This window comes from Vidua chalybeata, chromosome 15 (assembly GCF_026979565.1).
Source record: "Vidua chalybeata isolate OUT-0048 chromosome 15, bVidCha1 merged haplotype, whole genome shotgun sequence".
In the NCBI taxonomy this organism is placed as follows: Eukaryota; Metazoa; Chordata; class Aves; order Passeriformes; family Viduidae; genus Vidua; species Vidua chalybeata.
The window spans coordinates 17,161,807-17,186,299 of record NC_071544.1 but is presented as its reverse complement, the minus strand read 5'-3'; the positions used below and the strand labels follow the sequence as shown (position 1 = coordinate 17,186,299).

The window sequence follows — 24,493 nt, the reverse complement described above, 5'->3', positions numbered from 1 at the left end:
ACCTTCAAAAACCACCACAAACCATTCAAAATCCATCACAAACCATTCAGAAACCACCACAAACCATTCAAAAACCACCACAAACCGTTCAAAAACCACCACAAACCGTTCAAAAACCACCACAAACCATTCAAAAACCATCACAAACCATTCAAACACCCACACAAACCATTCAAAAACCTTCAAAAACCATCACAAACCATTCAAAATCCATCACAAACCGTTCAAAAACCACCACAAACCATTCAAAAACCCACACAAACCATTCTGTGGTTGCAGGATTCTGTGACCACTCATCCTTTTGCTCCACAGCAGCTCTGACCACTTTCCTCCCAGCAGGGATTTATTTTTATTCCAATGGCTCCATGGAGCTGTTCAACCTCTAAAACCTGGAGCCTGAGCTGCTGCACTCCTGTTCCAGTGGCAACAGGGAGCACTGGGGCTCACTGCAGCTCCCACCCACCAAGGTGCTTGTTTCTGCTTTCCCCCACTTTGTTTCTCTTGGCTCACTCAAGAGAAAAATCAGGAAGTGTTTTCCTTTGGAGGAACCCAACTGACATTTGGAGAAGACCTCTCAGTGGTGGAAAATGGTAAATGAACCTCTCACTAGAGCTTTCCCTGCTCCGAGCACTTCTGAGAGGGAATGGAACACACCAGAGTGACCTCCCTGACCCACACGTTCCAGAGTTTGTCTGCTCAAGTAGATTTCACCCAAAGTCATCTTCTTTGCTATGGCAAAATTTCCACAACTTGTTTTATCCCGGAATTCCAGCAATGCTGACCTGGCTCCCCGTCCACTTGTGCTGTACAAGAGTGCAGTGATTCGTGGAGGCAGGAGTTTGTTGGTTTGTGTTGAATAAATATCTACTCATGGCAGAAGAAATGCAAACAAATCTGTTTCAAGGGGAGCACAGCATTTTTCAGATGGTTTTGGCTTTTTTTCAGTCTGGTGTTGCACAGAGCCCTGAACACCCAGAAATCCCCAGAAATCCCCATCTATTAACAGCTCATTTATTGTGCTATTTTTTGCCATAGCTGAGTTCAGCACAAGGTCTGTCCCTCTTGCCACTGCTCTCCCTGCCAGGGGACAAAAAGCAGCTGGAAAATCCCACTGGCACAACGTCCTCATTTGCAGAAACTTTTGGTCCCTTTCCTAAAGAAGATGCAGCGGGCAGCATCCACAGGGTCAAGTCGTTCCCTTCGGACCAAATGATGCCAAAATTCACACACAACTTCTGCATCCTCCCAGTTCTTTCCTGGGCACACCTGCACACACCTGTTCCCTACAAACCCAGGCTGCCCGAGCCCCTCAGGATTGCTTTTGCCCCATCCCTTCCTAAGCACTGACACCAGCAAGATATTGCAAAATGAAAGCAATCCTCTAGAAACTCCTCTTGCTGGTGGCTGCAGGCTCTGGGCAGCCCTGGGCTGATGCCTTCAGTCTGAGCTTTCGTGTTTTCCACACTCTGCACTGCATTGGTACAGAGCTCTGAACTTCATGTCAAGTGCCAGCAGCTCTCCTCACAGCTCAGGCACACACAACAATCCTTTCCCAGCCCACAACCAAGGACACCGCTGCAGCTTCAGCCCCAAAAAGTGCAAACAGCAGGGAATGGAGGAGAGCAACCTGGGAGGGTGGGACTGCTCCACCTGGAGCTGGAATTGGACACTGAACCCCAACAGGGAAATGGAGCCAAACTTATAAAAGTGTCAAAACTGGTGAGCAGGAGTCCATGTGGGGTGGAGCCACGGCCGGGCTCTTGCACTGCCCAGGGTGTGTCCTGTGGAGGCCTTTCCATAAATCTTTATTCCTTTAACACTGCAGCCTAGGCAGCCTCCTGGGCAGCCCCTGAAGGCATCAGGGCAGACTCACCTCAGCACGTGCGTGGAGCCGTTGATGGTGGTGGTGGAGCAGGGCACGGTCTGGCCCAGGATGGAAGGCCTTCGGTAGCGCTCGTCGCCGCAGCACAGGATGATGAGGAAGGCACGTCTGAAAGCCTTGTTGAGGAAGGCGTAGAGGAAAGGGTTCAAGCCCGAGTTGATGTAGCCCAGCCACAGGAAGGCCGTCCACAGCTTGCCGGGCACCGTGTAGTTAATGAAGGGATCCACGATGTTGGTGACGAAGAAGGGGGCCCAGCAGAGGCAGAAGCAGCCCATGATGATGCACAGGGTCTTGGCGGCTTTGGTCTCGGTTTTCATGCGGTGGGTGCTGTGCTGGTCGGGGGGGTGCTGCCGTGGCTCCTGGGGGCCCTGGCGGGGCTCGGCCGGGTTCCCCGCGCGCTGCAGCAGGCGGATCTGCCGCGCGTGCGCCCGCGCCGTCACGTAGATGCGGTGGTAGGCCAGCACCATCAGCAGGAAGGGGATGTAGAAGGCCACCACGGAGCAGGTGATGGCGTAGGGCTTGTTCACCATGAAGATGCAGTAGGTGGAGTTGGAGGCCTTGTTGAACTGTCTCTGCTGGATCTGGGGTGCGGAGGGGAGGGCAAGGCAAGGAAGGAAGGAGGGAAGAAGTGGGAATCAGAGAACGGGCTGGGTTGGGAGGTGTCGGCTACACGCTCATCGTCTCAGTGCTGTCAGTCGGTTTGGGACGCTTTCTCTACGGCCTCAGGTCAAATGTAGTGCTCTCTTGGGAGTCAGAGTCTGTCAGCACGGAAAGTCTAAAATTCTCAGCATCCAGGACTCCAACAGGGAGGGACCTTAAAAATCATCTTGTGTCACCCCCTGTCATGGGCAGGGACACCTTCCACTAGCTCAGGTTGCTCCAAGCCCCATCCAGCCATCCTTGGACACCTGGACACATCCACAACCTCCCTGGGCAACCTGTGCCACCCCCCAGGGAAGGAATTTTTCCTGATATCCCATTTAATCCTGCCCTCTGGCAGTGTGCAGCCACTCCCTTGTCCTGGCACTATAAGCTTGATAAAGCTTTTCTTTAATAAGATTCCTACCTGTATGCAGCACAAAAATGGGACAGAAGCAGTCAGAGGAGACAGAGTTTTCTGCTTTGCAGCCAGGGAGAAGGAGGCACAGGTAAATGCTGTGGGCTGTCTGAGGTGGCAGGGCAAGGGAGAAATCCCATATTCAGCCCTGCTCTCCCTCTGCACTGCTGATATTCCCACCCTCCAAGGAATATCCCTTCCTTCTAGGCAGCCTTAGCTGAGAATAATCCTCCCTCTTTTTTAAGCGAGAGCTGCAAAGGCCGGGGGGGACCAAGGACTCCTGAGGTGTTGTCAGGGGCCAGCTGGGGCTTGGCCTTTTTTCCAAGGACTCCTCACTGAACTGAATGTGGCTAAAATCCTCTCCCAGGCCACCCCATCCCTGTGTCAGTCCTTCCAGGACAGAGCCACCTCAACCCCCCTTAAGGACCCCCTCCAGAAATTCAGCAGCCCCTCTGCACTGGCAAGAAGAAGTTTCTCCTTCGTTTTCCCTTTCCCTGAAAATTGCTTTTCTAGAGAACAGCCAGCACCCACCCAGCACATTGGATCGGTGTCCCTGCTTGGCTACTCACCAGGTCAATGATGCCAATGCTATTCCAGCCTTGCATGATGGGGAGGAAGGAAATGAAGGTTGGGATTATCCAGCAGCCCCCCAGCATCAGCGCGATGCGCAGCGGGGTCATCTTGTTCCTGTACACCAGGGGCTGGCAGCAGATGGCATAGTACCTGCAGGGCAAAAATCTCATAAAGCAGGTGGTGCTGCATTTCTTCGTGCACCAAAACCACTCCTTTATTCACAAATCTCATTTTTCTGCAGCTTTCACAGACTTTGTGTTCAACTCCAGCTGGCTGGGAGTTTTCCTGCCGCTCAGTTCATTGGTTAGAAGGTGTTTGTGTTTTGTATTCACGGGTGTTTATGTGAATTTTCTTTGTGGATTCTCATGGGATAGATCTTTTGTTATTAAAGGTGCAAATTGGTTTCCTTCAAAAGACTAACTTGTTGTGTTAACTGACTTTCATGTTCAAGATTCTTTCACATGGGAACTTAGCTAGCTGCTTAGCTGCACTTAGAAAAGTAACAGGCCTAAGCCCTGATTTGATAAAGCTTCTCTTTGAATACGATTCCTACCTGTGTGCAATACAAAAACGGGACAGAAGCAGTCAGAGGAGACTTTCAAGCTTTCTAAAAACTAAATTGTAAAGCCCTTTCTCCAGCTGCTTCTCAAAACAGGGAAAACAGGGGTCTGTAGCCTGCTTCCACGGGGCCCCTCACACAGGAACTTGGGATATTTCCCCAGGGTTCAAGGAAAAGCCGGAGTTTTCTGCTTTCCAGAAATGCTGTGGGCTGTCTGAGGTGGCAGGGCAAGGGAGAAATCCCATATTCAGCCCTGCTCTCCCTCTGCACTAAGGATGTTCCCACCCTCCAAGGAATATCCCTTCCTTCCAGGCAGCCTTAGCTGAATTTCCTTCCTGCACTGGGCATTTATTTTGACAAGGCTGCAAAAGCTGTTAGCACAAATTAACAAAGTCTCCCAAAGCTGTGAAACTGGCAGTGAAATGAAGTGTGTTCTTCCATTTCCCAGGAATCCACCTCTTTTCAGCTGGGCTTTAACCTCCCCAAGGACAGGGCAAAGGTGTCTTTGCACCATCAAGGGGATGTGCCCTGAGCTCTCCCCCCTCCTCCTGATCCCTTCAAAATATCCCAAGTACAACAGGCCCCTGCCCCTAAAACAGTTAAGACCTAAAAATATCTTCTCAAAGAGATAAGAAATCAAATTTTCTCTTTGTTTGACCCCTGTGCCAACCCTGCAGGTGGATCTCTCCATCAGGAAGGGGTAGCAAACCTAAAACTGGAAATCTCTGGCTCTGAAATTATTATTTATTCCTAAGAAGACCAGATCAGCAAATATCCAATTGCAGGCTTTCAGTGGTCCTGACCTGACAATCAGTCTCAGGTTCCCAATAAAATATTTTTTGCTCTTTAGATTTTTGGATTTCAGCACACTCTGTAAAATTTTTTATGAGGGCAGCAGAAGCATGAATTAGAGGAATTAAATTAGCAAGCACACGTGTGTGTATTAAAGAGCTGCTCTTCAAGCTGTGCATTTATTTCATCAAGATTTGAATGGGAACCTAAACAGGCACAGAAATACAAGAATTTCCATTTTTTTCCTAAGGTGGTGTTTTTTTTTTTTTTTTAAGTCATGTGGAGTCAACCAAATTGCTTTATTTTGATAAAATCAGATGATATATTCCACACAGAGGCTTGAAATAATATCAAAGTGTCAAAAGAAAACATTTCTTAAAAGTCTCTTTGGAACAAGATTCAAAATGTCACAGGGGAAAAATGCTGAAACAGGCATTCAACTCCTGCAATTTGATAATTCCTCTGTTCTCCTCTGGTTTCCTGTGTACACGAAAAATCAGCCTGTTCCTCTGGAAAGCTGCACTTCCAAAAAATAGGATTTGCCAGGAGCTGCTCTTTCAGAGCTGTGGGTGAAATGTTCCTCTGGTGGAGCTCCAGCTCCTCTGGGGCTGATCCCTGTCCCGGGAAATGGAATTCCAACAGCGATTTTGGGGATGTTTGTTGGGACAGAGGGAGCTGCTCCTCTGACTCTCAACACAAAGGATCTGTATTTTAAAAATAAAATAATTAAGCTGTTTCATTATTTCTTATCTCGAAGTTTCCCACTGGAAGTGCTGGACATCAAAGGCAAGGCACGAGAGACTCCATTTCTTTGCAGAAAGGGCAAAAGAAGAAATCCAATAAATGAAAGGATAAAACCAGCCAAGACAGCAGCTACCCTTTGACAAGTTGGATAAGCAAACAGGAAGAGAAAACCACTGTACACCGATAATTAACTGCAGCAGGAAAACAATTCTTGCCAGCAGTTTGAGTGATCACATTTCTCTGCTCCTCTCTGTGCTGCAGCTGAAAGAATTACACTGAATTGTTCCTGCTATTAAAGGCCATTAGAGTAAAAATTATGCCTGTAAAAATGACACCTTAAGCTCTCATATTTCTTCCCCCCCAGTGATTCAGCAGCAATTTTCCTCCACTTTCACGTCAGAAGATTTTATTTTATTTCACTTTCGCTGCTACCAGAACTTCCCCCGTGCTCAGCCAGTCGAGCTGGGCTCCTCCTGTCACTGTTTTGGGTGACAAAGTGCCCCGAGCAGGGTGTGGGTGACAATTGTGTGACGGGGAGGGAGGCAGAGGAGCACAGCACCCACTCCTCAGAGCCCAGCAGGGTTTCCATCCCAGGAATCAGCCACAGACAGCTGGGAGTGCCACCAGGAGGCCTGGAAGTTTGAATGGGAACCTAAACAGGCACAGAAATATAAGAATTTCCATTTCCTAAGGAGTTTTTTTTTTTTTTTAAGTCATGTGGAGCTGGTGCAGGAGCTGGTGCTTTGGTGTATGTGGTGGCCTGAGCATTTAAGCAGCTATTTATTCACTGGGAGAAAAGTAATTTTATCTGTGAGATTGTCAATAGTCTTAGTCAGAGGCTGGAATAACGACCTGCTCTGTGCTTCTGCTCCATTTCAAGGCAGAGCTGTTTTCCTGGCCTCACAAGGAATATCTGTTACGTGCTGCTGTGGCAGCGTGATGGATGAACACAAAATGCAATACATGCACGTGATTAATGCCATGTCCAGGCCCAATTAAATATTAATTCTCCCCATTATCAGTCAAGTTCCTCGCAAATGTTCACTTCCCTGTCACCTACAGCGGAGCAGCTGATGTGAAACCTCCTCTCCTCTGCAATGACATTCTCCACTGGAGGGGAAACACAGGAATCCCTTCCCAGAGCTGCAGCTCTTCCAACACAAATAACAAAGGTTATTATTCTACTTCTCCTCTTCCTTATCAGACAGGAATGAATCAAGTGCTGACATTTTACAGGTGGCTGAAAAGAAGAAATCCATCATTTCTCTGGCCTTGTGGCTCTTCTGGCCACTGCAGAAATCACAGAATCACAGGGAAGGGACCTTAAAGATCATTTAATTCCACCCCAGGCAGGGGCAGGGACACCTCCCACTGTCCCAAGTGCTCCAAACCCATCCAGCCTGGCCTTGGGCACTGCCAGGGATCCAGGGGCAGCCCCAGCTGCTCTGGGCACCCTGTGCCAGGGCCTGCCCACCCTCACAGGGCACAATTCCTTCCCAAATCCCATCTATGCCTGCCCTCTGCCAATGGGAAGCCATTCCCTTGCCCTGGCACTCTCTTTTCCATCCTCCCTCGGGCACTGGGAGGTCCCAGTTGGAACCAGTTCCACGCTCCCTGCAGCTCCCCAGCACAACGGGCTGCGGGCCATGGCAAGGAATTCTTGATTTATCCAAACACCTCCTCAGCCCCGTGGCTGTGGAAAAGCTGCCCTGGAGTGCTCAGCTCCTGCCTCAGGCCTGCAGAGGCTCGGAGCACACCGCTGCTCCTTCCTGCCTCCTGCAGAAACGGAATTACCGAGCTGCCAGGGAGCATTCCCTGCCCTTGGAGAGAAATTAAAGCATCTCCCTGGCTTGCAGAGCAGTTTGGAGCTGGGAGCCTGCAGGCACTGCGAGGAGCTCTCAGCTATCACAGACAGACAAATCCACCCCCACCCTTATTAACAGCCTGGCTCTGGGGGTGGCCCACGCTTCAAAGCGTTTGGTGTCATGTGCAGATGTAAAATGATGTACAAAGCATATGCTGGATCATCCTGGGGCCAGGATGAGACACGGAACACTCACTGAGCACTCACACTGAGTAATATTTCACACACACCCCCCCCCCTTAAATCATCTAGGAAAAAAGAAGCCAAAAAGACAGGAAAACTGGAAAAAAAAAAGATAAAAGGATGGAAAAACTGGGGGGGGGGGGGGAAAAGAAGACAAAAGGATGGGAAATCTGGAAAAAATGAGAAAAAAGGATGAGAAAACTGGAAAAAGAAGACAAAAGGATGGGAAATCTGGAAAAAAGGAGAAAAAAGGATGAGAAAACTAGGAAAAGAAGACAAAAGGACGGGAAATCTGGAAAAAAGGAGAAAAAAGGATGAGAAAACTGGAAAAAGAAGACAAAAGGATGGGAAATCTGGAAAAAAAGAGAAAAAAGGATGAGAAAACTGGAAAAAGAAGACAAAAGGATGGGAAAACTGGAAAAAAGGAGAAAAAAGGATGAGAAAACTGGAAAAAGAAGACAAAAGGATGGGAAATCTGGAAAAAATAAGAAAAAAGGATGAGAAAACTGGAAAAAGAAGACAAAAGGATGGGAAATCTGGAGAAAAAAGGAGAAAAAAGGATGAGAAAACTGGAAAAAGAAGACAAAAGGATGGGAAATCTGGAAAAAAAGAGAAAAAAGGATGAGAAAACTGGAAAAAGAAGACAAAAGGATGGGAAATCTGGAAAAAATGAGAAAAAAGGATGAGAAAACTGGAAAAAGAAGACAAAAGGATGAGAAAACTGTGGGTGCTGCTGTCTCCCTCCCAAAGTCAGGGTGCAAGAGCCAAGCCCTCTGTCAGTGGGAGGTCACTGCCCTTGTCCTCGTCCCTCAGGGAATCCAGACTGGGACAGAGCCCCCAGCTGAGCCCTGACCAAGTGATGAACCTAAGGAGCCACAATTTCAATTTATTTGTGCCTGTGGAAGATTAATCCAACACTGCCATTGCTGATGTTTCAGTGAAAACAGGTTCTGGCCTCTGTATAACCAGATTTTAATATTTTTTTGGAAAGAACAGCTCTTTCTATTTTCCTTTTTCCCACTGAGCAAATAAGCTTTGGGCTCTCATTGTGCCAAATAATACAAAGTTCTGCATCGTTGGTCCAGAAAAAGAAAATGTCCTAAAATGATTATATCTAACAAAATTAAATTCTTATTAGAAAAACAACGGCCTGCTGGTGTTGAGATAATTACACTGAGAAAAATGCTAAAGAGAACAGTTAATTGGAGCTGGATAAATTTAGCAGGGAACACAAACAAATGCATGTTGCCAAATGGAGAGCCCGTGAGGCTGAGGTGTGTGGAGGGTTATTGGCAGCAAGGGTGGCAAAATAAATGAAATATTTCTGGAGGGTTTGCAAAGATGAATAAAGGGCAGAGCGTGCCGTGGCCATCTGCTCCGGGATTTTCCTTAATGCTCCGGGACGTGGATTCTGCACTCCCTGGGCTGCTGTTGTGGCTGGCAGGGACAGCTCCACAGCTGTGTCACCTCCCAGGCCCTCTGTGCTCCACCTGAGCTCTCTGAGATCCAGGTGAAAGAGGCACAGGAGATTTACAGCCTGGGCAGAACTCCAGCTGGAATTTGGGGCATTTAATCAGAACTGGAACCGTGAATTACTGCCAGCTAGCCAAATTTAATCACCCTCCCCACTAACCACCTCCCCGTGGCCCTGGGCAGGCAGGGATGTTCCACGGGGCACTGCTGGGCACTGCGGCTTCCTCCCAGCCTGGGAAAACACCCTGTGCTCCCAGCCACAGCCTGGGCATCCTTTGGGCACCAGTCAGTCCCTCGTGCCCGTCCGTGATGCCACGGGAAGGGGAATGCTGGGCAGTGCCCACCCTGTGCCCTGGCACTCTGTGCCCTGGCACAGGGACAGGGCTGCTGTCACAGGATGTCACCACAGGGCTCGGGAGGCTTTACAGCAGCACCTCTCCCACGGGGCTGAGCTAATTTGCTGGTCCATTAATGGTAATTAATGTTTGCAAACAGCACAAGGAGCAGCTGTCGCTCTCCGGGTGCATCTGCCCGTGCTTTAGCAGGGATTTTGGGCTGTGCCTGAGTGGAGGATCAGCTTGGGATCAGAGAACACACTCAGGGCTGGTTTGGGGTGTGCAAGTGTCTGAAACACTCCAGCAAACAGAGCAGGCACAGGGACACAGCCCTGGGGGGACCTTCCCGGGCTGGGACAGCCAGGAGCGTGCAGGAGGCAGGGAGAGGATGCTGCAGCTGCATCAGGAGGTGCCAGATGTGCACCCAAACCCAAACCCACAGACATTTTTGTTTCTCTGTTGTTTTCTCCACCCTCCCCCCAAAGACTTTGCGAAGGAATTGCATTGCAAATTGGCCTGCAAATATTGGAGGAGAAAATTGCCTCTCCTGACAGGTTCGCTGTATTTGGAGACTCCGTCAGAGCTTCTGGGTCTGTTTATCTGCAGTGCAATTATTTTTTATTGCACTGGCACAAAGAATGGGCATGTATGCATAAAACGTGCAAGAAATAAATATTTCAAGGGTAAATCTCTCTAATATATTAAAATATCAAAGAGATGATGAAAAAGCTTAAGGCAGTGGCAGCAAACTTTGGATTCAGTGAGCCCTGAGATACCTTTGCTACCTTGGAAAATCCTTTTTCCAACTGAGACTGGCAGAGGCTGTCTGCAGTACTGCTCTCCCTGTGTCTGAGCAGTAAAATCCATTTATTACATGGTGATTTCTCCAGTTTTTCTCCAATCCCTTTGAGAATTCAAGCCTCAGAGCTTGTTTCCATCTTTTCCAAAGGCAGCAGTGGAAATAGATACAAGACTTTATCAGATAAAAGTCTTTTCAAGCAACGCTTTGTGAATATGCTGAAGGGAATGACTTTCAAACGGAGTCTTTAGGATTAGATTAACCACCTACTTTTCTTTAAAAACCCCTTGAAACTCACACCTGTATGCCCTGAAATAAAACAGAAGGCAGGAGATAGATTACAGAAAAATTACCAACTAGAAGCAGCACACTGCCATAAATTCTGAATGAACACAAGAGCAAACAGCTGAAAAAATGGAATTAAGCCCTGGGAAGGAAGCAGCGCTGCCCCTGCAGCCCAGGGAGGGATCAATGCTGGGCTGAGTCATCCTTCCCTCCACAAAAGCCTCTCATTCATCCACCTGCTCTGCCCTTTCGGGGTCACCCACCACCTCCCTCCTCATCTCTTCTGGCCCCTTCACACTGTTCTCAATCAGTCCTCGCCGTGGAAAAAACCAACCCCAAACCATCTAAAAAATGTCAGAGAAATTCAGGTTAATGCCAAGGGCTCAGGTGGAGGGGTATCCCTAAAGCATCAGCTCCAAGCCCAGGCTGCCCCAGGATCGTGGGGACAGATGGGGACAGGCAGCAGGAGCTCTGGACATGGGGGGGGGGGGTCTCCAGGAGGGGCAGGAGAAAGGGGGAACCTCCTTTCTGTGCCCCCCACATGGGAGGTTCCTCATCCCCTGCTGCAGATCTGGGGCTGAAATCCCATTTTCCCTTCTCTCCACAACCCTCTCTATTTAATTAAGAGCCTGGAGAATCAAACTCCAACATTTCAGAGAGCAAGGTCATGTCCAGAGCACGGTGCCCAACATCTGCTTTCCTGGTAATTGGCTCAGAGTGGCAATTTGTCAGTGGTTTGAAGATAATGAGCTTCCCATTTGGGTTCCAGCCATCTAAACTTGCAGATAAGGACAGGAGCTGTGGCTGTGGGACGTCAGCTTCTCTCTGGATACAAAACTGCCTCCCACCCACAGCACTGCTGCCCATCAATACAGAGGTTAAGCAACTTTTTTTTTTGAAGTCTGGCTGCACTCGGACTCTCAAGGTACTGAAATGCCACATATTTCAATATCAGCTGTCACAATAACAATAATAATTATGGTTATTTTGTGGCCCTGTTAGCAACACTAAGTAAAAGTGTTTTTAAAGGTACTGAAATCAGAATATCAGAATAGCCATTTACCCAGAAATCTGCAGACTGCAGTCAAGCAGAATTGCTCACCATAAATTATTGAGGCTTTGGGCTTTATTTTCAGGTGGCAAGAGAAGTTTGAAAGAAAGGGAAGTTTTTAGGATCTCCCAGGAGATTTAGGCTGGAGAACACCTGTGCCTAATCCCCACCTTGTCGCCAAGAGCACTGAGTGACACCTCCAGGGATGGGGATCCAAACCTCCCTGGGCAGTTCCAGGGCCTGAGCTCCCTTTCCATGGGGAAATTCCTGCTGTGACCACCCTGAGCCTGCCCTGGTGCAGTCTGGAGCTGTTTCCTCTCATCCTAGGAGCAGAGGAGCCTCTCTGCTGGAACAGCCCCCGTGCACAACGTCCCTCCCTCTGCCCCAGCTCAGCCCCCACCTCTGGACACATTCGAGGTGTCTTTACTGCAAAGAAGGGACAGAACCACACCTGGTCAGTGCTGCCAACAGAGCTGTGCACAGAACAAGCCAGGCCCTCCCCAGAAATCTCATCCCATTCCAAATTTCTCTGATTTTCTCTGAAATCAGCCACTGGGAGGGATTTATTGCTCTGCCGTTCCAAGCAGGTCCATCTTTGCCCTCTGGCAGCTGGGGATGACCCAGAACTCAGCAGAGGCTTCCAGCAGTGCCCCTCTGCAGCTGGTACCTGTCCAGGGAGATGCAGCAGAGGTGCAGGATGGACGCCGTGGTCAGCAGCACGTCCAGGGAGGTCCGCACCAGGCAGAACATCTCTCCATAGATCCAGTTGTCCTGAACCAGCTCCATGGCCCCAAAGGGCATCACCAGCACCGACACCAGCAGGTCAGCAAAGGCCAGCGAAACAATGAAATAGTTGGTCTTGATTTTCCTGCAAAGCAGATCACAGAATGAGGGTGGGTTCAGTGCAGCAGCCCCCACACATGGGCAGAGATTCCAGCTTGGACTTGGGTTTAATCTGCTCCATCACACCAAAAGCTCCTCTCTAACACACTCCTCACTTTATATGGTCACCCCTGGCTTGCTCCTGGTTTTTAGAGCTAAATATCCACCATTTTCCTGGCCTAAATACATCTTTCTGCTCACCCAGAGGAGGCAAATGGATGCTCACAGGCCTCTGCATGTGGCTCACAGCTTGCACTGGAGACTCTGGGCTGGAGGAGGGGGGTTTTATTTTAACTTGTAAACAGAGAAAATCCTTCCAGAAAGCACTGAGAATAATCTAGACTGAAGCTGTAATTTTAACTTGAAGAGTACTTTTTAAATCACAACAATAAAATAGAATTAAATCCATTAAAAATCCCACGCAGCACATGAATAGAGGCTGTTAAATCTCTCTCTCTGCTCCTAAGGCTGGGCTGACAATTCCCAGGGTTAGCAGCAGCCTTGAGACAGGAATTGTGCCTGTGACCCCCTCAAATCGTGGGCAACATTTGCTAAGTTGTGCTGGTGCTGCACAGCCACAACCAGACCTTGGTCTGTGTGCTGCTGATGAGCTCGTTGGGAAATCTGAGATGGAAAAGGGCCAGAGGCCAACCTGTTTCTCCAGGGGATTGCTGCTTAGCTGTGCTTTTCACTGATTTGTCTGGTTTTCTGCACCGAGAATGCTAAAAAGGCGAGGATGGGAATTAAATCGGTGCCAGCGCTGCGGGATGAGCCCAGGGCAGGGAGGGTCTGCAAGGCAGGGCCACCTCCCTGTGGCCTCAGCTGGCCAGGAGGGGCTGTGTCCCCTGGGTGGGCTCACCCGAGCTGCCTGGCCTGGCACAGGGCCACCATGGCCAGCAGGTTGCCCAGTCACCAGTGGATCCTGTGATGTCCACGCATCAGAGACTCAAGCCACGGCAGATCCCCGCTGCTCAGCAGCCCAGCAGCCTGTGTGATTGCTCCTGGACAGCTCTGACAGCCAGCTCAAATACCCCCAGTGCCACACTGCCCTTGCTCTGCTCCCTGCACCCCGCAGACTCTGCACCAGCCACATGCTTGTGTTTTAGGAGAGCTGCTCCTGGTTGGAACCTCCAGCCCAGACTGGCTGATGGAACTGGGCTGGATTTCTAATTTATCACTGGATTAATGCTCAGTGTTGTAAGTACATTTTTCTTTCTTTCAGGATTTTTTCATAGAGTAGTACAGAGGAAGGAAAGAGAAAACAATTTCTATTTCTGCTCCTTGTTTTTCCCATGTGGGATGTGTTTGGAGAATTGTTTACCTGGGGTCATTGCTTGGTTGGATTCTGGTGAGGATTGTTTGGGGCTGGTGGCAAATCAGATTCACTTGGGTTTAAACTCTCAGAGAGGGTCACAAGTTGTGGGTTAGTTAGATATGGTAGTTAAAACAAGTAGGTTTGTAGTTTTAGTATCTCCTTTAAATAGTATATTAATGAATTATAGCATAGTTATAATAAAGAAATCATTCAGCCTCCTGAGCTGAATGAATGAATGAATGAATGAACTTCCCACTGGGTTCACCTGTGTTTACAACAGCTCAGCACAGATCAGCCGGTGCTGCAGCAGTCAGGGGGGGGGGGGCTGTGTCCCCGGGCTGGGCTCACCTGAGCTGGGCTCACCTGAGCTGGGCTCACCTGAGCTGCCTGTCCCGGCACACGGCCACCATGACCAGCAGGTTGCCCAGGATGGCCATGAGGATGACGGCGGAGATGAAGGAGAGCAGCACGATCTTCTCCGCGATGCCGAAGCCCTCACTCGAACTGCCAGGGAGCACCAGCAAACCAGAGACAAAAGTGTGAGAAGCACTTCAAAATTCTTCAAAGTTTAATAAGGCACAAAAGGGACAGTAGGCAAATTGCCAAGAGCACACCAGTTAGTTAAAATTACTTTCCTTATGTATTTTTTCGTTGCACTGATCAGATGCATATTTATGAAGATTATGCATATTCAAATATTCCTTTGAGTTCTTTTACATGTTCTGGGAATTCTTTAGTTTCGTTTGACTCCTGACCCATCATGCAGTAGAGCAGATTTGAGTTTTGGGAGTCGTGTATGTCATTCCCTCACAATGTACGTGTCATTCCCTCACAATTTGTATGTAATTTCCTCACAATTTATATGTCATTTCCTCACAATTTGTATGCCATTTCCTCACAATTTATATGTCATTCCCTCACAATTTGTATGTCATTTCGTCACAATGACAAATGGGGGATTATTGATAGTGGCAAAGTCAGTAGTAGAAGTCTTTTTCACATCCTTTCTTTTAATGTTACCTGTGTGGTTCCTCCAGTGTTGTCTAATCATACAGACAGTTTTAGCTATTTCTACAAACTTATTTAAGTTATTCTCACTATCGTCAGTGAGTTAAAATAAAAATATCCTGCAAAAGCTAACATTACACAGTTTCTATTTTAATATTTTGTGAAAGCCTAAACTACAATGTATTTTTATCACACTAATACATAGATAAACTACACATGACCAGGGATTGGCCACAAAAGTTGACAGATTATACTGTATCAAAACCAGTGCAAAATAATCTGTATCGAAATTATATTGTATCAAAAAAGTGCAAAATAATCCGTATCACAATTATACTGTATCAAAACCAGTGCAAAATAATCTGTATCGAAATTATACTGTACCAAAAAAGTGCAAAATAATCTGTATCACAATTACACTGTATCAAACCCAGTGCAAAATAATCTGTATCACAATTATACTGTACCAAAAAAGTGCAAAATAATCTGTGTCACAATTATACTGTATCAAAACCAGTGCAAAATAATCTGTGTCACAATTATACTGTATCAAAAAAGTGCAAAATAATCTGTGTCACAATTATAGTGTACCAAAAACAGTGCAAAATAATCTGTATCACAATTATACTGTATCAAAACCAGTGCAAAATAATTTGTATCGAAATTATACTGTATCAAAAAAGTGCAAAATAATCTGTATCACAATTACACTGTATCAAAACCAGTGCAAAATAATCTGTATCACAATTATAGTGTACCAAAACCGGTGCAAAATAATCTGTGTCACAATTACACTGTATCAAAACCAGTGCAAAATTATCTGTATCACAATTATAGTGTACCAAAAGCAGTCCAACAGTGATTACAATCCGTGGGACATCAATGTCCTTGTGATCAAGAATAGTTTGCAAAAGTTAACAGGTAACAGCAAAAGGCAGCAAGTGCCCAGCTCTTTCTAAGCAAAGGAAAGGAGCTGCAGTGGCACTGGGAGGGCTGGGCCAGCACGGGTGACAGGGACAGCAGCCACCCACGGCCATTCCCAGCCATCCCTCCCTCCCACGGCTGCCCTGGGCAGGATCAGCCCCTGCACGACCCATCCAGGAGGGCTGGGCTGAGCCCTGGCAGTCCAGCTCAGAGCCTCTGCACAAAAACCTTTCTGTCACCAGATGACACAAGCAAAAACGACGCACCACAGCTTTGGTCACGATGAAGAGACTCATTTATTTTTTCTGACTCCAATCTTTTATAGTTCTCAAAAGATGTTAGTGGATTGGAGGGTGAACGTGCCACCTCTCCAACGACACTGGGCAAACTACTTGTATATTAAATTTCTCTGCTTCTATGAAAGACTGCAAAACAATAGGTTATTTACAGAAAGTTGTGTGAGAAAGTTCTCTACAAGAATGTAAACTCAGAAGGCTTTAGAAAACTCTTGATAACTAGGGCGACATCTTTCCGTGCTCTTTACACACAAATAAATCACGTTATTTTCCATGTTCTCTCTCCCTTTTTTTTTTTTTTTTTTTTTTTTTTGGTTTGGTTTGGTTTGGGTTTTTTTTTCCCTGTGTTTTCTTCCATTTTCTTTACAAGGTTTTAGCGTCGTAAAAATCACAAAATGGTTGGGTTTGGGTTGGAAGGGACCTTAAAACTCATCTCATTCCACGCCTCCTGCTATCCCAGGGTGCTCCAAGCCCTGTCCAGCCTGGCCTGGGACACTCCAGGGATGGGAGCTGTGGCTGCCCCATCCCAGCCCCTCCCCACCCTCACAGGGAAGGATTTTTTCTTACCTGTAACCTCAATTTCCCCTTTTGCAGTCTGAACCCATCACTCTTTGTCACTACAGTTCCTGATGTGATGTGACAAGGACTAATGGGTTCAAACCTTCCTCAAGAGAAGCATTTTACATCTTCAGTTTTGAAATCTACATAATGGTTTGCCTTTTTCTCTCTTCTTTCCCTTCACTCTGTGCTACAAAACACAAAACAGTCTGGCTTTCCTTTTTTTTTTTTTTTTTTTTCCCTTTTCCCTTCTTTACTTAGTAATTTTTCCAGAGTTAGGGAAAGGAAATAATTTTTATTCCAAGTGTCTAATTTTCCCCTACTCTGAGATCAATAATTTCTTTCAGTTAACAAAGAGGAAGAAAAGAAAAAGGAAGAATAACACAAACTCCCCCCTCCAATGTCAGCCATATTTTAAATCTGCATTTCTACAAATAATTTGCTGTTTCAAAGAAAGATTTTGGTTTTTTTTTTTTTTTTTTTTTTTTTTTTCAGAGCTTGCAAAGCAGGAAGGAAATAAATTCCCAGCATGCAATAAATTCCTCCTAAACCTGACTTTAGTACAAAATTTCGAGTTATTTTCCCCCTAAAGCTGTTTCTAATGATATATCCTGAATAAACTGCATCCTAAACCTTCACCTGCTCGTGTGACTTCCCATGACACAGGTGAGAAAGGGGCTTTTTCCTGTTATCAAGTGTGGCTGGAGATAAACTGGCATTAAAAGCCACACTTGACACTAATTCAGCAGGGAAATTTCTTCTCAGCCTCCAGAGCTGGTGTTGGCCACCCAGGATTAATGCCTTGAGATTGCTCAGGTAATTGAAAAGTGGAACTGTTGTTCTGTTTTACCTTCACCGGCCCTGGGGTCACTTTTTGTGCACTAAACAACATCCCAGGCTTTTTACGCTTTATCTCACTGAGCTCTCCTGATTTGGAGCAAAGCTAAAAAGGATTAGAAACTCCTGGCACGCAGAGATGTTGAGTTTTACTCATCCAAACAAGCTCTGGAAACGCCAGAGGAGCACAGCCCTGAGCCAGACATTTCTCCAGACATTGTTGTTTGTTTGTTTGTTTTAGCTTTGAGAGTTTTGAATCCACATTTCCCACCCTGTCCTGAGGGTGGTGGCATCCCTGGGCAGAAGTGGTCACCACCCAGGCTCTGAGCAGAGCCCAGCAGGGCAGGAGCTCCCGCTGGCACATTTGGGAGAGGAACTTTAGCTCGGAAATCACTTTTGGGAGTGTTTCCCTGGTGCCATTTTGTGGCATTCGCATCCTCTGCACAGACAGACACAATTCTGTCTCTCAGGATTGCACAGAGAGAAGAAGAGAAAACAATCTTGATCTCTGCCCCTCTGTTTTCCCCATGTGGGATGTGGTGTGGGGATTGTTCACCTGCAGGGATTGCAGGGCTGGATTCTGGTGAAGGTTGTTTGGGGTCAGTGACCAGTGGGGTCCAGCTGTGTCGGGCTCTCAGCAGAGTCACAGTCTGAGTGAGTTAGGTAAATAAGAAATAAGTATGTAGAATGGGATAGTCTCTCTTTAAATAGAACATTAATGTAATATAGTGTGGTTTTAATAAAGCTGTCCTTCAGCCTTCTGATCTGGAGCAGACATCAGCATTTCTCCCCTGAGCTGGGGTCTCCTGATTTCCCTCTTCATTTCCCTCTGCTCCCCTGGGGAACATCAAACAGGCAGATGCCTCACTGGGGTGCAGGAGGGATTTCATCTGGGCTCTTTCTGCCTTTGGAATAATCCATCATCAGGAATACATGTTAATTATTCAGTCTTAGTAATTCCAAGTTGTTAATAATGGAAGAAGTGGATATTGCTGTAAATTAAAATCAATGGTTTGCATAACATCTTTTATCAAATCGGAGTGCTCTGGCTTCCAAGCTTGCTTCCCTCTTTAATAAAGCAGAGATTGATGGGTTTGCTATTATGGGGAAACGAGATTCAGGCAAAATGATTGCTGGTTAGCAGGAATATAGAAATCACTTAAGGAAAAAGGTGAAATACTGATGGGGAATGAATGCTTAAAACCCACATATGGACATATTTAAAAAGCTCTTCTGCATAGTCATTAATGTGAAAGTAAAAAGAAGGGTAATTACTCTTTCAAGCTCAATTTTCACTTTCCTGTAAACACCCCAACTTTTCTAAATGAACTCAAGTGCTTTTGCATATTTTCTGCGGCAGTTAAAGAGCACAGATCAGTCAAGGGGGCAGAGCAGGCACATCCCTGCTTCCCACTGCACGCCGGCAGCGCAGAGGGGAAAACCCCTGAGGTGAAAAACTCACAGTCCTGGGAGCCTCGAGAAGAGTTTTCTCCATTGAACATTCCCTCGGGTGTGGGGAATTAAGGGCTGGGTTGTTTGTTTCCAGCCAGGGCTTTTCCCTCTGAAACTCCATATTTTATAACCACAAATGAGCTGTCATTGGCCTCTCCTCTTTCCTGCTTCCATCATTATTCCTCGGCATAAAAAAATCATTAGGTCTTAAGCATCTGAAAATCAAGATAAGCTATTTTACGAGTAAACCTGATAATGTGTCTCGGTACAGAAACAGGACAGGAGGGAAGGGATGATTTGATCTCTGCCTTTCCAGCTGTTACCACATCCTTTTCTGAAATATTAATCAGAAGTCAGCACTAATCCAAAAGCATTTAATTTCCTTTAATGCCTTTAAATGCTGCACAGCTTCGCTTCAGCCCGTGCAGATGGCAGGACAACTCCTGACAGCTCCCAGTCAATTACGTCCTTCACTTCTGTTTTAGAAACAGATTGAAATTAATTAAAGTATTGACAAGCCAGGAATAAAGAGCATCACACGTATCAAAATAACTCGGTCATATGATTCGCTTATCTGAGTGAAAAATCAAAATAAATCAAATAAATTAAAAAAAAAATCAAATAAATTGTGGCGGTGGGGTGGGAGGGAAGGGAAGAGGTTTTCTCTTTTTGTGCTGGTTTGAAACAAAACTCCTGATCCCATCACCAACCCTGCACCTCCGCTCCATGAATCTCCTGGAGGCTGAAAGCTGCAGTGCTCCAGAGAATGAAGTGTTTTAGGCAGCTGATAACACTGATTAAAACCAATTGTCAAGATGAAGAGAAGAAGACAGGCTCTTTGAATGTTTTACAGATTGCTGTGTGTGGGCTGGCGCCGTCAATCCGTGCTGGGAGCTCTCCCCAGTTTGGGGACAGGGACCTGCCGGGGCTGCCACACACGGGGGGACCTGGGGAGACACCTCCAGCCCTGCTGCCACCTCAGCCTCTGGGGCTGAATCCTGGAATATCCTGAGCTGGAAGGGATCATCCAGCCCTGCCCAGCCCCAAAATCCCAGCCTGGGCATCCCTGGGAGCAGTGTCCCATCCCCTGGGGAGCCTGGGCAGTGCCAGCACCCTCTGGGGGAAGAACCTTGCCCAAAATCCAGCCTGGCCCAGCTCCAGCCCTTCCCTGGCTCCTGTCCCTGTCCCAGGAGCAGAGGTCAGAGCTGCAGACCCTGGAGGACATTTCAGATGCTAACCTGGGTCTGGCTTTCCATCTCCTTTCAGTGCACGTGTGTGTTGATATCAGGTGCTCTGCCTGGAGAAGGGTTCAGGGACCCCGCTGCTGTATTTTCACAGAACCACAGAAAGGTTTGGGCTGGAAGGGATCTCAAAGACCATCTAGCTTCACTCCCCCAGCCATGGGCAGGGCCACCTTTCACTAGAACTGAGTAAAGAATTTCTTCCTAACACCTGATCTAAATCCTCCTTTTGTTTAAAGTTTAAACAGTGCCCCCTTTTCCCATCTCCATCTCTATCCCCTCAGCCTCCTCCAGCTGCACAATCCCAGTGCTCTCAGCTGCTCCCCCATGGCCCCTCCAGACCCCTCCCCATCCCTGTGTCCCCTCCTGGGAGCCTCTCCCAAGCTTTAGAGACATTTTTCCCTCCGTGGTGCCCAGCCTGCCCCCAGGACTGGAGGTGAGGCTCTCACACAGGGCACGAGGGGCTCCCAGTGCCCAGCCCAGCAATCCCTGAGCTCTGCTCCCTGCACTCTCCTCAGCTGGCAGCGGCAGAACTTCTGCCTTTGCTCAGTGGAAATTTGATCTGGGGCTGAACACTCATCCAGGACAACGAGATGCTTTGCCATGGTCTGAGGCAGGAGTTTGCACTTGGGGAATGAGGGAGGAATTAAAGCCAGGCCTGGGGAGCTCTGGGCTCTGCCTAAGCCCTGGGGCTCTCCTCGCAGGGCACGGGGTGCCCAGCAGACACCTCTGTGTGCTTCTCCTCAGGGCAGGACAGAGGCAGGCAGCAGATCCACAGTTACATAACTCACACCCACACGCCAGCAGGCATCGCTGCAGGGCTGAGGTATGTGAGCACAATCCCCAAAACCCATCAGACTGTCACCTGGAATATAAGCTAAATTTAACTTATGAAATCAGCATGAGATTAAGATCACAGTATTTACATGGAGCAAAGGCAGCTGCTGCAAATACTTTGTTTGGCATCCTCTAACAGCTTCCAGAGGAGAGCCCTTGTGCCACCAAACCCCACCCTGACACATCCACCTGGGCTCTGCAGCACCTTGGATTAGCCTTTTTTTCCTGATCACACATTTGCACGTCTTCAAACTTTAATCCAGCTGTCCCCTTCACGTGCTGAACGCTCCCCTTGTGTCCTCACACCAACACAACGCTTTGGGAGATGCAGCACAGGGAGGAGCTGGAGCTGCTGGAGAGAGCCCAGAGGAGGCAGCAGGATGGATGCTCAGAGGGATGGAGCAGCTCTGCTGGGAGGAAGGGCTGGCACAGCTGGGATTCTGTGCAGAGCCAGTAACGGAGTTGCCAAACACTCCACAACAATGAAAAAACCCAAATCTCTGACTTAGGCAGGCATTTAGACACACTACACAGCACAGCAGAGATGTTGTAACAATCATTTCTCTTTGTAAATGCTGAACAAAACCAAAGATCAAACACACATTTGATCAGAAATGCCTTGATCAGTTCCTAATTAGAATTGCTCCTCAAAGCGAGCCCACGGCCTCTACCAAACCCCACAGCATGCACGAGGAACAGAGGATGATGAAAGAAGCAGAACAGCAACCCTGACTTCTGGTGAATATTCCATAATCATAATGTGATTATCCCCTCTTTGCTAGGTGGCTCTTGCCTCTCTGCTGTCACCCACAAGGCTCAACAAACAGCCCAGAGCTGTGCTCGGGAGAGCTGGTGGAATGGAGCACCTCATTTCCAACATTCTCAGTAATTGTTGTTCATTTCCCTTCCCTACTCTCCAAGTGCAGAGCCCAGCGTGTGCCTCTGCACAAGAATATTTGTCATTTGGCTACTGCTCAGAATAATTTTACCTCACAGAGGCATCACCATAACACACATGCACGACTGAAGCTTTCAGGAGTTCAGAAACAGGGAGGGACTGGCTGCAGATCCATGGCACAGAGTGGGAAAATAAAGGTTTAGGCTCATACCAAACATACTCTGAGTGCCCAGACTTCTCACAGAATTGAGAAATTGAGAATTGTTGCCTCCTGCAATGGCCAGGTGCAGAACTGGGGTGCACAGAGCCCACAGCTCTTCAGGAGTTGTGCTGCTGCTCCTGGGCTCAAAGCATTTAATGCCCTTATTACACCTTTTCCTGTAAAAATTCCCCCAAAATAAGCCTTGCCCTATACCCAGAGATTTGTTACCACTTGATCAAAACCCCCTCTGGCAGTTCTCAGTCATTCTCAGCATTCTCATTCTGACTTCTCTTTCGCAAACCTTTGTTCCCATCTTTGCCCAAAGCCCAGGACTTGCAAGATGTTCAAATCAGAAACCATGAAGGTCCTGCTCTGCTTTTTCCAACAATATCTGCAGTCAGGAAAACACTGTTAGATGAGAGGCCTTTAGCCAAGACCCTTGGAAGGGTCCTGGCACGAGGCTGGGTATTCAAATATCCAGGCTGTGCCCTGTTTACACCTTGGACAGCAAAAGACAAATACAGCTATTGGCTGTCTAACTTCTGATATTTCCTGGAGAGTTTCCCAGTTTCAAACCTCCAGAGGAACAAAAAAGTTCCTCGCAGTTACCTCTGCTAATGGAAGACTTGGCACAGACAGGATAAAACACTGATTTCTAAAATACATTTTATTTGAGACCCCCCCGCAACCCGACCCCCTGTGTGACTCCAAGCCACACAAAAAACAGTTCCCAGCCCATTTTGAGCTTTACTATAAAAACCCAAAGTTTGTTAAAGATAATTCCAGTGGTGGCAGCCAGAAACCTTCCAGGCCCTGATGTTCCCCAGCTCGTTTTTACAGCCCTCACTGGTGTGGAGGCTCCAGACAGGTGTCCTCTCTAAGCAAGGACATGGGATGTCCTTGACTCAAGAGAAGAACACTTAAATTCCTTGCTTCTGTTTTAGTTAAACCTCCCCAGCTAAGTGCATGTTCTGAATGCTCTCCACAAAGCCCTCACCACATTTCTCACTGCAAATAAACACGAGAGGAGGGCAGGGTGCTTTGGGGATGGGAAGTGCAGGCTCTCAGCTCAGCTGGAGCCCAGCCCAGCCACCCAGGAGTCAGGACCAGCACACTTCTCCAGCCTGGGAAGCTCTGGGGGTGTTTGTTAATTGTGTTTAATTGGGGCTGAGCAGGGCAGCAGCTTCCAGCAGGAAGGTGCTCGTCTGCAGAAGTCCCTGACCCCTGGAAACAGCCACTCCTGGGGAAGAGGGCAGTGCTGGAATTTCGCCAGCCTAATGCTGAGGGTCAGCCCTGGAAATCAAGGAAGGTGCTGTGGAAAGCTCCTGGCACTGCAGCTCCCCTGGGCAAAAGCTGGCAATGAAGTCCAGCCCATTTCAAGCCCTGGAGCCTGGCCTGCCCCAGGATACCCCACTTTTTAGGATGGTTTTCACATCCTTCCACAGCCTTTTCCAGATCTCCCCTCTCTGCCCCTCTGTGCACAGACACTGATGCTGAAAACGGGATGCAAGGCATCAAAAAGTTCATTTTTTGTGGCCCAGCTTTTAGTCCAGGGCATTTTCATGTGCACAGATTGCTCTAATAAAAGCAGATGAAGCCTCAGAGAGGCGTGTGATGGCCTGACCTCCCCGTGGGGCTGAGCACAAACACAAACAGGAGCTGCCCCTCTGCACTCTCCAACTTCATTTACAGAGCCTGTGTGTCTCCCTTGCTGCACAGCTGCCATCAGAGAGCACACCATTAATTTGCAGAAGCTGGAGCCAGGCTTAAAAACTCCATTAATTAAGTGTTGGCGGAGGTGTTTGGAAAGATGTTCCCATAAATATAGTGCTTTAAAGTGTTTCCCTAGAAACTGAGAAAAGAGTTGAACAATATGAAAAACACCCAGGCTGATGACTCCCCCATGGAGCAGTGCCTGGGCTGGAGGGAGCATTTAGGAAAGAGAACTTTTCCCCCGAGGGTTTTTTTTTTTGGCTACTGGAAATTCTTGGCTGGTGGCACAAAATGTAAAAGTGAACCTGTTTCATTCCTTGCCCCCCTGAGCCCTCCTGCTTTGCCCTGGTGCTGTTGGCAGGTGGGGAATGCTGGGTGGCTGCAGGCTCAGGAATGCCCCAGGTGTTTGAGAGATCCCAGTGTGTGGGTTCCTCCCAAAGTGTCCCTGCTGTGCCCAACCACCTCAGCACCTCCAGGCACAGAGAGGATAAACCTGGCAAACCCCACAGCCTCTTTCAGCTGGCTGCTTATAGGATTTCCTGGAATCACTGAGGTGGGAAAAGCCCTCCCAGAGCCCTGAGTCCCAGCTGTGCCCCATCCCCACCGTGTCCCCAGCCCAGAGCACCGAGTGCCACGGCCAGGAATTCCTTGGACACTCCAGGGATGGGGATACAACCCTCCCTGGGCAGTTCCAGGGCCTGAGCACCCTTTCCATGGGGAAATTCCTGCTGCT

The 24,493-nt window shown here is 47.9% G+C and overlaps 1 protein-coding gene across 2 annotated transcripts in view; it reads right to left on the bottom strand.

The window, feature by feature from the left end:
• The window catches only part of HTR4 (5-hydroxytryptamine receptor 4), a 72,653-nt gene that overhangs the window by 22,424 nt on the left and 25,736 nt on the right, over positions 1 to 24,493 (bottom strand). For both annotated transcript variants that reach the window (XR_008433628.1, XM_053956778.1), the window contains exons 3-6: positions 14,173 to 14,298; positions 12,265 to 12,465; positions 3,509 to 3,662; positions 1,874 to 2,463 (exon numbers count right to left, since the gene is read on the bottom strand). Coding sequence is in view for 1 of the 2 variants with exons in the window: in XM_053956778.1 (XP_053812753.1) it covers positions 1,874 to 2,463; positions 3,509 to 3,662; positions 12,265 to 12,465; positions 14,173 to 14,298 (1,071 nt within the window). In the remaining variant the exon portion in view is untranslated. The remainder of the gene's footprint in view (positions 1 to 1,873; positions 2,464 to 3,508; positions 3,663 to 12,264; positions 12,466 to 14,172; positions 14,299 to 24,493) is intronic.